This window comes from Epinephelus moara, chromosome 8 (assembly GCF_006386435.1).
Source record: "Epinephelus moara isolate mb chromosome 8, YSFRI_EMoa_1.0, whole genome shotgun sequence".
Taxonomy (NCBI): domain Eukaryota; kingdom Metazoa; phylum Chordata; class Actinopteri; order Perciformes; family Serranidae; genus Epinephelus; species Epinephelus moara.
This window is the reverse complement of record NC_065513.1, coordinates 29,922,875-29,935,881: the sequence shown is the minus strand read 5'-3', so window position 1 is coordinate 29,935,881 and position 13,007 is coordinate 29,922,875. Positions and strand designations below refer to the sequence as shown.

The window sequence follows — 13,007 nt, the reverse complement described above, 5'->3', positions numbered from 1 at the left end:
CTGATATTATCTTATAAAATATCCACCGTGAGTGAATCTTTGATTTTAAAATGTGAACTCCTGCTTGGTACTTTCAGTTATGACCTTGTGTTGTGTACAGACTGAACAACAGCCAGACAAACACACACATACACACACACACACACAACAACAACAACGACACACAGACTCCACTATGAAGCTCACATGTACTTAAACGCTGACACATTAACGACAAACCAACCAACATGGTGAACGGCCATTAAGGGGCCTATTGACCTCCATTAATGACTCATAGAGAGCCATAATAATTCTCAGTGGACACATTACTCAGGAGTGTGTTATATGTGTGTGCTGCATCTCCCTGTATTTTGACTTTATTTGAATCTGTGCAGGCTGTTTTTGACAAGGCAAATAATTATCTCTTTCCGTTTGTTTATCTGTCTATCCTTTGTGCTTTTGTGTCTCTTTCTTTTGTGGCTGTGTCGTTGTGGCTGCAGCAAGCGATTTTTGGCAGACAAATGCATAAAAATACTCTAGGATGTGTGCCATTAAGAGCAGCGGCGGTATCAGTATCAATGCGGGGATAATGATGGAACGGTGAGGATTAGCGCATGGCTAAGCTTGTTGTGACCACAGATTGCAGGGCACTCGAAATGAGCACTGCCGGGCCGCGGCCAGAGTGGATTAGAGTTGCGCTGGACTGGTGGGGGCAGGGGCTGCATGAATGACTACATGGTTTACTTAAAGGCTGGCTGGAGGGTTTTAATGCCTGGATGACTGGTCAGCTGGTTAGCTGGCTGGGTGGCTGCTGGGATTGTTGTAAGTCTGGCAGGCTGCCCTCTGTAGCTGTCGCTGGCAGGAGAAAGAGCTCTTGGATCGACAGGTCGTAATGTCAGGTCATGAGCCGGAATGACTGCTACTGATTTACACTGGAAAGATTTGCAGCACACAGTGTTTCTACAGCAACTGCTAATCAAAGAGCAACTCATACTTACTTCTAGATTACCACATGTATTAAGGTATTAGTGTATGAAGCTGCAAAAGCACAGCAACACTGCAGCTGCCTCCTCAGGATTCTGCACTGGTACAGCGTGCAGTGACCTCACGTAATTCTTTATTGACAGGTTTCTCTCCCTGGCACTCTCAGTTGCATCTCTGACTGAGACACTGCCCAAATAATATACAATCAGTTGCCAAAATCAGTAGGTAAGCTCAGGGGTGGATTATCAGACAATGGACCCTTGGCCATAGATATGCAAAAGTCCCCCCCACCTCTCCTTCACTGGTGCAAAAAGCACACACACTTATGAGTTGTTTAGCCTCTTGTTATGTCATTGTATTGCATCTCTTTGTAGTCATAATGCCTCTTTTTGTGTCTCTCTGTGGTTTTGTGTCTCTTTGTAGTGGTTTTGTGTCTCTTTGTAGTGGTTTTGTGTCTCCTTGAGATAATTTGTGTCGGTTTTAAGTAATGCTGTGTCTTTTTTGGTCGTTTTTATGACTCTTTGAGGTTGGTTTGCCCCTTTTTGTAGTGATTTTATGTCTCTCTGCAGCTCTGTTACATCTATGGACATTTTAAATCACTTCCTGGTCGGTATTTGTTAATTTGAGTGCCATTTCGCAGGCCCCTCTTACACTTCGGGCCCCTGGGCCTATGGCCAGTAGGCATGTTCAGTAATCCCTCCATGGGTATAATGCTAATACTAATGAGGTCCAGACAGCCCTGCAATAAATCCAAATTTGTTCAAGGTTGTGTCGTCCAGTTTTTTGTGCAGAGGTAGTGATTATTCTTCCTGATCATATTGTAGGATGTAGTTTGAGCTGTCAAATTTTATTGCATTATACTGAGAGGGGTTTCTATTATATACCCTGTAAATAGAGTGGACAAAAAAATGAACATCTTTTCACTGGTAGACTCAGGGAGGTCAGGGGAGTGACTTCCAGTGGAGAAAGTGATGCAGTGCACTATTGATGGCCTAAAAATGGAGAAAACAGCCCAACATGCTACAAAACTTTCTATGTGTTGCTGTCCAGCACATGCAGCCGGTGCCTTGTTTAGTTTTTGGCCCCTGCCACTCAGACAGACCACCCCCACCACTGCACTTCTTACATAAGCACTCCTAATAAACTTGCAAATGAGTGTTTATTATTTTAATGATACCCCAAAATCATGCAAAACAATGTAACTGTTGTTGTTGCACTGAAAAGAGAGCTTGTGTAGTGGAATTAAAGTATGCATGGACAACTTTGAACACTGGAGGTCAACTAAGGAGATTTATTAGATTAAATAAATAAATATATTGTGATTAACTCTTGTTGCAGGGAAAAAAGGACTGGATCACACAGACTGAGTTGCAGCCTTTAGTAGTGCATGTTTTCACAGTACTTTATCTTCCTCAGAGTCAAGCTAGACAAACACATAGTCAACCCAAATGTAGTGTAGCAGTTTTTATTTAGTACTTGCTGTCTTTTCCCTTCTCCCAATACATTTTAGCTGAACATCACAATCCCCTGAGTTGATTGTAGGGTTATTCAGATCACCTGTTGACTCCTCAGTAAGAATTGACAGCAGCTTGGTGCAGTTCCCCTCTGGGCCAATCAGGGTGTGCCGACACCCTTTCTTGTGGGCATAAGAGAGGAGGGAAATGCACACCCAGGACACTCTGATCCTTCCTCAACTTAGTACAGACTTCATGTTGGCAGATTCTGTCAGCCAGACACTGTGGTCTCCAGGCCTTTTTGAGACAACTCTTCTGTCTTTTCCTATTCTGTCTGAGGGGGCTTTTGTGAATTGTGAAACCTGGGTGGACTGAATATTAAAGAATACCTTTCCACTAGGTCACCTATACCTGGGCAGTTCTTAGTGTTTCTGTGCAAGAGTTTTCACTTGCCAAATGATAACGCCTGCAGGCTTTATTTTGTGATTTTGTTAACTGATTTATTTTCATTAAAGCCCAGTATAACTCCTACCCAGCGGTGGTCTACGAGGCCATAAAATCCATTGCAACATTTGGACAGTTAATTCTTTTCACTGTATTACCAATTCGTTCCATTCTGCCATTTTTAAAAATGTCTCCTTCTTGTCCAACATTCATATCTCGCTTGAACTACACTACACTGCCTCCACAATCTCCAGTGGTACTGCTCCATTTCATCCGTGTCAGTTAGCTTTCAGAAAACGTGCAAACATACAGACAAGATAACGCAGATTCCTTTCAGCACGCGGAAGCAACTCAAATCTTGATCAGATGTTATCTGGAAGTATATAAACAGAAACATTTCCCATGATGCCATAAATTTAATTTTAATATAATGACAGCAACATGCTTGTTTTTATGTTTTACTTGTACTGTTTTCCATCCACACATCAAGTTTGTTGAGCACTCTAAGCAAAAATAAGGGAACTTGTAAATATCTTTAACAGTCCATACACTAACACTATAATATTACATGAACACCAATATAAAGACAAATGAGGAACATAATATCTATTCTCTAACTAACGTGTGCAGAAATAATAAAACCACTTAATCACTCTGGGATTGTGGTTCATGTAACATTAGTGTCGAGGATTAGGTTGCATGCACTGGATGCCTCCTGACTGTTCTGACAATGACACTTCTTTATCTCTGGGTCTATCAAATCTCTACACACACACAAAGACACAAGATTCACCTGTTTTGACCCCTTACACACAGACCTTTGAGGTCATGAAGCCACACACTGACTCACTCTGTGATAAAACCAGCTCACACTAGATACGATTGTGCCCTTGTCATGTTGGGAAAGATTTAGGGGTGAATATCTGAATCTTGATCTCTGAGTTGTACAACAACACACATTGCCTGAATGGAGACTGCACAATGCGCCATTGTGGAGGCAGCGACAGGCCTCATTAGCTGCACCACATCCTGGTTATCTGATCTCCAAGCCGACTTGTACCAACGCTTGTAACTTATGACTCAACCCGTGGATCAAAGACACGAGTTGTCAAGCTACCTGCCAAAGTCACATTTACTGAGAGAATGAGACCATGTATGTGCTAACGTATGAAACTGGAGATCTTCATTTGATATAAGCTGTTCTGGTTAGTGTAAGTCAGCACTGATGCTCTGAGGGGGATTAGATTTGTTTTTAAGATCTGTGCCAACCTGGAGACATCCAGTCATGGCGTTATGATGCGGGACAGACAAAGGCGCTTTGACATGGTATTATCACCTTTTATCTTTAACCAGGTTTCTCCTCTGCATTTGGTAGTTTATTTTCATCCTCTGCCAAATCCTACATGTATTCTCCACACAATTTACATAACATGCCATCAACTTTGACATTTAGTCACAACCTTCTCCAGCTCAATGCAGACGGGAAAAGTTTAATTTGCAAAGTATCTTCAGAACTTGAAAATGAGGTGACTGTTAAAATGAGGTGGCTCTTATTATATTTTCAAAATTTAAACTGACATTAACAGCAGAAACAAGGTGTTAACACAACACTGACTTATTATCACCTTATAAGGTGGCAATCTTGTTAGCAAGCTGTTAAAGGTGACTTCAGTATCATTCAGCCAGCCTGCATGGTTTCCCCATGTTTTTGTGTCTAAGTGACTAATGGCAGCAACAGTTTTTTAAATTGGTCCAATATTGGCAAGAGGGTTGCAGCCTGTTTGTGGCTGCAGCCCTCTTGCCAATATTGGACTGTTTGTGTATTGTCAATCTACGTCCACTATAAGTGCTTGTTTTTGTCACTGACAGGCTTGAATTGTTATTATAACTGTCTGATAACATTATGGAAAATATCCCTACAGAGATAGACCTTTTTGTTTAAGACGATCGTGTTTGTTTACCCAGAAACACCACGGCCAAACCCACCAGACTCCATTTAAATAATCAGTATTTATAGCGTATAGAGCTAGCAACTAGGTGAACTAAGGGTTTATATCCACCAAACCAGAGATGGTAATTGCTGGAGCAGTGGAAAGACAAACCAAGAGGGACTTTGTATGTTTTATTTTGCTTCTGTTGACTTTGAATGAAGAGGTTTCACAATAATAAAATAAGTATTTATCTATATTAAGTTGGGTTTGGTGGTCGCAATTTCGGGGTTGTTTCTGTGAAACAAAAAGTATCTTACTCTTGAACAAAAAGGTCTATTTTTGTAGGGATCCTTTCCATACTGTTTTCAGATCATTGTAATAACAAGCTGAGCTTTCCAGTGGCAAAAACAAGTACTTTTAAGCCCTGTTTCCACCAACCACTTTCAGTATGGTACCTTTGAACCAAATGTCACCCTTCGGACATGGTACCTAGACCCTAGCGTTTCCACCACAAACAGTACTCTTAAATGTGGGCAGGCTTGTTGTCACTCACTGCTCCGTCCAGCACTCACTGTATTTCCTCATTACCAGTGACACAGATGGAAGTCTGCACCTCGTTTATCATCCACAGAACAAGGCTGCACGTCAACATTTTCAGAACAAAATAAAACAGGCTGCAGTGAGAGTCTCTCTCCATGCAATATTTAAAAATAGCAGGTTTGTGCATTTATTCCTTTTCAGGCAAGCTCAGGGGTTTAGTGTTGAAGTAGCCCACAGGAACAATGCGCTGTGCCACATTTTTTTTTTTTTCCCTCTGAGTGAGGATTAGAGTATATGTCGTTAAAATAACTTGGCTGAAATTAATATATATAAACGCTTGAAGATCCACTCATTACTAAAAGTGTATGTCATATAAAAACTATAGTAATGGTCAGAGTTGTCATATGGAATATTTAAGGTGTCTTGATGGATTCACGTCTTCAGCTCATGCATTGAGCAACATTACAAGTTAACGTTCCACCTTAAAAGTCGTCTGCAGTCGGACCAGTGACTTAATCAATTCTCTGACTACAGCTGCTGCAAGAGGCAGCGAAACTTCCTTTCATTTTATAGTTACAGTTTAGTAATACAACTCTCCACGGTATGAACAGTGGTTACATAAGCGTCATACCAGCTGAAAATTCAGCCCTGAGCAAGAGTGACCGTCCGCCACTAACCAATCATTGGACTGCAGTGTTCACAGTTGCAATTGCTGGTGTGCTTTTCCCCTGATTGGTTACACTGCAGCCAGTTTGGGAGCTGCCAGCTGCAGCCCTCTCACTTAACACTGGACCAATTTCAAAAATTGGAGTTCCCATTAGTCATTTAGACACATAAACATGGGAAAATAGGGTCCAAGTTGAAGAAAACCGAGGTTACCCTTTAAGTTTAAAATTGAACCGAAAGAAAATAAACTATCACCCACTTTTTGGAATCCCTCCTTTGTCTTGCAATTAACTTCAGAATAGTTTATTGATTTCCTATATGGGATTAAATGGATTACCCCGAACCTTCACTACACTTCTGCTAATGCCTCTGTGGACAATTATGTATTGTAGTTTTAAAGGTGATTTAGAGTGCCTCCTGTACTAGTCTGCCAACAGAGAGCTGCCCCCAATCTCCATCACATTGTATGCTTCATTTAACCGACAGGATCAATAGTACAACGGAGGCCTCATACCCTCATAACCTAGACTTATTTTCACTTATTAGATATGAAGTTAAAAAAAATCATTTTCACTTCACTTTAAAGTATTTTCATCCACACAGACGTGCTATGTATCTGAAGGAGAATCTTATTCTGAGAAAAGTTTCTTAGATCTCGAGGGGTTGATGGAGGTTTTACAAGCAAAGAAGAATAGTGCACTTGAGGTCACGAAAGTACAATATTTTCCTAAAATGGTTTCTCAATTGAAAGAACCCTAAAATCCTTTGCAAAGCTCTGGCTTGGTTTTCCCTAAACAGCATTGCACACAATTCAACAACTGAAGCTGTTCCTTGTATAAAGATTTGTATAACCACCTCAGGCAGAGAAACAAGTAGAAGAAGTCAAGGACATATCACAGTCTTCATGACAAGAATTTTATTTTCTTTTTTTTTTTTTAATTACATTTTGCATTAAATTAAAGAGTTTTTTTCTTTACAACATACATTAAGCTGTGAATCAGATGTTAAGGAAGTGGAGAGAGTAGGGCAAAAAACTTTGTGACGTCACAATATTTTACAAGCTTACAAAGTTCAAAAGGTTGAGAAGTTGAGAAGAGAGTCGATTTGCATCTAATAGCAGTGTATTATAACAAGGGTGAAAGACAAAAAAGGCACACACCAAAGAACCTCACTGTCCACAGCAGCCTTCACAGTCAAACCCAGTCCAGTCATTAAAAATGTTCAAACCCCACTGACATCAAACGCTCGATGTTACAGAATCTCAAATGCACCCACAGCTAAATTTACTCATCTACACAGGATGTGGACATTTAACCTTTTGACCTAGACAGACCTGGATTTTCGTGTTCACATTCTGTGTAAGTAATTCTCCGAGGTGAGCTGCCACAACTGAACATTTCAAGACAAGAGATATTTAGTCGTAGATCAGCATTATTCCAGGCCTGGGAAAGTTGCTGGGTCATGCACTCCTCGTAATATGTGAGGGTGTTAAATAGGGCCCTGTAGAGCCCAGTAACCAATCTACAATGCAGTGGTGCTCTGGAGTAAACGCACCCCTTCTTACTAATAGTGGGTCATTTGCACTTTGAAGATCATATCGCCTTAAAGGAGCAGTGTGTAGGATTTATAGTGGCTACTAGCGGTGAGAACTGCAGACTGCAAACAGTTGAAACTTCTCCCATGTGCCAAACGTGAACTCCTGCTTAGGATTCCTTAAGTGGTTATTATCCAGAAGGTATTTATCGGGAGCTGAATTATCCGCAGAGGTCTCTTCCTCTCCTCTCCAAATCTGTTTCATGTTAAAAATCTGTGTTTTTCTGATGGTGTTAGGTTCATCGCGGAGGTGCTGATAGCTACAGTAGCCGATGCGAACCCGCAAATGGCTCTACATAGAGCCAAGGTTTAGCTTGTCCATTCTGCACCACTGTAGAAACATGACGGACTCCGTGGATAAGGACACGCTCCTTATGTTGCTCTAAATGGCTTATTTCAAGGTGACAAACACATGCTGATTCTTATTTTCAGGTAATTACACACCAAAGAAAAGATACTTATTATATTATATTCCATATCTGCCAGTATATCCCCCCTAAACCCTACACACTTCTCCTTCACTGAGATAACTGTCTCAGCTGACCCCAGAACCTGTTTCTGAAGGGGCAGCCTCCTCCCGGCTCCTGCTTCAACCTAATCTGTTGCACGTGACCCCGTCATTTGCAACCTTACCCTGCAAGCGTCTATGTACACACGTTAGTCAGGTCACAGATCCTACACGGTCCTTCTCACGTCAGCTGTGGATTGAGACATAGTTGGCTTTTCTCCATTGAGAAACAAAATTGCTTGATATCAAGAAACTTTTACCTATCTACACATACAACACTAAGGGAGTGCTCCGTTGATTTAAGTGTCGGGGGGGGTGATCAATAAAAATCCTCAAGTAAAAAGGGAGTAAAAGCGGATAAAAGGTCAGATTAGTTGAACTCTCAGCCGTTCATAAGGCTTTGATAAGGAGAGTTAGTGAAGCAAAAATAAAAACTAAACTTTCTCGAACTGTTTTCTCTTACAAAAAGGGGGTTAAATAAGGTACTTTTTTTTTTTAATATTGATGTTTTTAAAATGTCAGCTTTCTTCACAGGAACCAGCCTGTTTATGCAACCGCCTAACAACTGAGTGTTACGATGCACACAAGCAGCCTAGAGCTGTGTTAGTACACCTCTGGGTGCTTATGTGTATCCCCGCACTATGTGTTTGCTAGTGTTGCATTATTATTGCAGTGCACCAGAAAGATACCCATACACTGGCCTTCTCAACTAACAAATGTTAATTGTTCAGTTAATCAATCAACCATCACTCCAAACCAACAGACAGCAAAAAAAAGTAAAAACAAATACCAGGACTTTAAAATTGTATAAAATATAAAATCAAAAACACTCACAACGTCTTCATCGACACTGCCAGCACAACATAAAGGGTTGCTTTAATTAAGCGCATTAATGGCACAATCAGAAATGAACCACAAAGATGAGTGTGTATGCGTGTGTGTGTGTGCATGTGTATGTGTGTGACAGAGAGAGTGAAAAAAGAAAGGGAAATCCTCCTTTCCTCTCCTCCCTCCGGACTGTAAGTGTGTTATGTCTAGGGACCAGAATTACAACAATAACACCTACATTCTTTAATTGCATTTTTATCAAACCAGGGAAATATCATGACGTAAGAAAAATAAAAAAATACTACAAGGAGACAAAGTTAACAGCTATTAAAGAAAACATTGTCACTACTTTAGGGTGTAAGGCACAAATTTACATGTGGAAAAAGAAGCAGGCAATACAGATGATTTTGTAGTTTTCTTTTTCACCTGCTCATCTGCGCGGCGCCGCTAGAAAACGTTCCCAGATGGAGGCATAGCGCTCCGTTAGCTCGCAGCGTCACTTACAGCTTCTTTTTATGTGTGTGTGTATGCAGATTCCCGTACTGTTGCTGCAGCTGCTTCTCATATATTTTGCAACATGCAACAGTGAGCTTTGATGGCACCGGTAAGCCAGTAACCAATCAGGACAAATGTTACTGACTCACACAAAACCACAGTGCTGATTGGGGTGGGGGGGGAGGGGGGAGGATGCTCATTGGAGGAGTGAAAGGGTAAGATTCAGGAAGTCTTTTTTTATGATTGGTCTAAAACAATGGAAAGTCTGGTCCATGAAGGTAAAAGTCCCTGTCTGGCACAGTTTAAATAAATATCTCCTCCTCGTCACAGAGGTCACATATATCTCAAGCTGCAGGTCCCACTGAGCGCACAGTAAGACCTAATGGACCTTCAGTCATCAAGAAAGTTCTACGGGCTCCAGTTTAATGACTTTAAATACGTTTTTTTTTCTCACACTTGATTAATTAATATTAAAAGATCTCTTCTCTGTCCTCCCTCTCTCTCTCCGAGCCTAGAAAGTCAGTCTCTTTTTTTTTTTTTCAAAAGCACTTAATAAAAATAAATACAACAAGCTATTAGTATTAACAGTCATGTGTTATTCAGTAACCAGTACAGTAGAAGATTCCTCTGGCCAAGGCTTTCGGTCATACCCAGGCAGGACTTGATTGCTGTAACACTGAGAGGCTTTTTCACAGTTTCTGACAGAACTCAGATCAGCCGTCTGTCCTTTCAGTCCGAGCTCAGTCTCTCTGAGTGCTCGCTCGCTCAGATTTCCCAGTCCTCAAGGTACTGTACAACGATTATTCTCCGAACCCCCTCGCACTGTCTTCTTGTGTGCTTTTTTTACCAGCGTGATAAAGTATCAAGTCAAGTCCCGGTGGCCAAAGACACCACAAACAAGAGAGCCGACGTCTTGGATGCTACAGGGCGCCGTTGGATGAAATATTCAGGACAAGCATCATCTTCTTCTGTTTCAGTAGCACATGTTCCCATGTGTGTTTACAGAGGAACTGGGAGCCAGCCAGAGCGTGAGCTCGATGACGGCAACAAATGACGACAACCATTTGTAGAATATTTACATATTTATATAAAAAGAAAGTGTTTTCTTAAAAAAACGGTGTTGCATTTTTCACTGTACTGTACACCAAAAACAAACAAACAAAAAAACACTAAAAGGAGATGCAAGTTGTACAGTATTCCCTGTTTTTTCTCCCTTTCAGAAAAAACCTTTCACTACTGTCCGTTCACATTGGACTGACTGGCTAACTAGCTGACTATGTGCAGGAGTCACTGGACTTGACTTTTGTTGAGAGTGAGACTACGGAGGGTTTGGGGGGGACATCAGGTTTGAGATATTTGATGCCCGTTCGAGGCAGTGAACCGTAGGAGCTCATTCCAGGCTGCCGTGACAGAGATATGCCCTGTGCTGTCATTTGTATGGAGTCCACCCTCTGAGGCGCAGGGGGTGGCGTCTCCACTCGGAAGCTGTGATGTCTCGCCAAATGGGAGGAGTTAGATGAGTTGGTGTTGTGTTTCTTGAGGACGGAGGATCCGGAAGCGCCGGATGCTGATCCTTTCCGGAGCCCGTAGACTGATGAGTGGACCTCCAAGCGTTTGCCCATCTGTGGGACGGCTGGAGGGACAGTGAGAGAGGCCTCTCGCTGGGGCACACGTGGCGGCAGCACACCATCTGGATCCACCATGGTGAGGTTGTGACAGGGGCTCTTGACTGTCTTGTACTCCAGGGTGGCCCCCTGGTCGTCCATGACACCGTGGCCCATGCCATGGTCACTATGGTGGGGCTGCTCCACGTACTCGTGCTGGTAGGACTGCTGGTGCTGCTGCAGATGAGGCTGGAGCTGGTGCTGATGCTGCGGCAGTGGCAGGACTACCACGCTGGGAATGTGCCCCGGCGAGGCCCTCAGGGGCAGGTCTGTAGAGATCACAGGGGAGCCCATTGGTGGCATGTCCTTGGTGCAAGCATTGATGAGGTTCTGGTTCCTCTCCCACTCCCGGCTGCCTCGGCTGGGCTTACGACGTGGCTGCATGGGGGTGGACTCAGGCGTTGGCAGAGCAGCGAGATCCAGGTGGTGCTGGTCTGCTTTTATCAGCATCTTACCATTCGGCGTCAGTCTCCCGTTGTGCATCAGAGGGGTGAGGATTGCCTCGGGGCGTCCGTCTTTGGCCTGTGTCTCAAACAGGCCCGTCAGCTTGGTCACACTATTCATGGACCCCCGGCGGGAGTGGAGGTGGTGGCTGTCCTTTTCCTTGCGGCCTGTCAGGTCCATGTCTCGCCGCCGGTGGTCACAGACACAGTAGACAATGATGCCAGAGAAGATGGCGCCCATGGCAAAGGCAAGGATGACAGCGATGGCCAGCAAGGTCACGGGAACTAGCTGATCACGACCCTTCTGGTAGCTCTCACGGATCACACCTGCAGAGAGACATGGAGATGACATTCAGACTGGCAGACTAAAAGACGGACAGATCATCCTGCTGCTGCTGCTGCTGCTGCTGCTGCTGCTGTGCACTGTGGGAACTTGTTTCTAATATAAACAGAGCGGTTGGGAAAGATGCTTATTATTAGACGAACCAAAAAATAGAAAATGATATTGGATTACAATAATCAAAAGACATTTTCTGGGTAAAAAGATTTAAATCATTTCATGAAAAACATGCAAATGAAGCTGGGTTTATCCCATCATGAGGAACACCTTTTCAAAACGAGCACAAATGGAAGCTCGAAGTAGCAACATTCAATATTTCCCGAAAATCCAATCTTAGACTGAAAATGTGTTTTGGAGGGGTGATTATGATTCACATTTTAAATCCTAGATAAAACCCTCTGCTGAAATGAAAAAAGATATGAGCGCAGATAAAGGAGCTGAAATACCCAAACCCTTTCTTCTCATAGATGCAAATGGGAGACTTTTCATAAATCTTGGATCCAATCTCATGAATCACAGAGAATACATTAAAAAGCTTCTGATTAGGCGCTAAATCCAATGAGCTGTGTCATCAGTGTCTTATGAAAGCGCCACTTTCAAAGACTGGCAAAGAAGCGCTGCGATACGGCCAAATAAAAGATAATTCAATAAAAGCAGCTATGAAGTACTCTAGCGGTGGGAGAGTGGGAGCAGCAGGTTGTGTGTAATAAAATGGGGTCAACAACAATCTGCGCACGCATACACACAAGTGTGGACACGTGCACCTCCCACACACACACAGACATGCTCACACAGACATGCTCACAGATGATAACCTCCAGCCTGTTGATGAATGTAGACATCTAATGCAGCACTCTGTTCCTTGGGTTAAACACACCAGTCCACAGCAGAGAGATTTATAATGCGTTCACACATGACCTGTGGCCAACACAGATCAGTTACCACAGACAGGGATTAGGCAGGTGGACTCTATCACGTAAAAAGCTCCCACAGTGCACCTCTGGTCTTGATAACGTGACTCGGTTACACGTGTGTAGTCTTATCATGGTATATATTATTCACCGTACAGCACATACAGTACATGTGGAAGATTCTTTTAATTCTCTGAGGTCATAAAATCCTGCAAAGCTGCAAAGTG

General features: G+C 42.7%; 1 protein-coding gene across 2 annotated transcripts in view; it reads right to left on the bottom strand.

Moving 5' to 3' along the window:
* Nucleotides 1-6,905: 6,905 nt before the first annotated feature.
* Nucleotides 6,906-13,007, bottom strand: part of sema6a (sema domain, transmembrane domain (TM), and cytoplasmic domain, (semaphorin) 6A) — a 79,050-nt gene continuing 72,948 nt past the window's right edge. For both annotated transcript variants that reach the window (XM_050051290.1, XM_050051291.1), the window contains one exon: nucleotides 6,906-11,856. In XM_050051290.1, coding sequence (XP_049907247.1) covers nucleotides 10,697-11,856 — 1,160 coding nt within the window. In that variant the 3' untranslated portion in view covers nucleotides 6,906-10,696. The remainder of the gene's footprint in view (nucleotides 11,857-13,007) is intronic.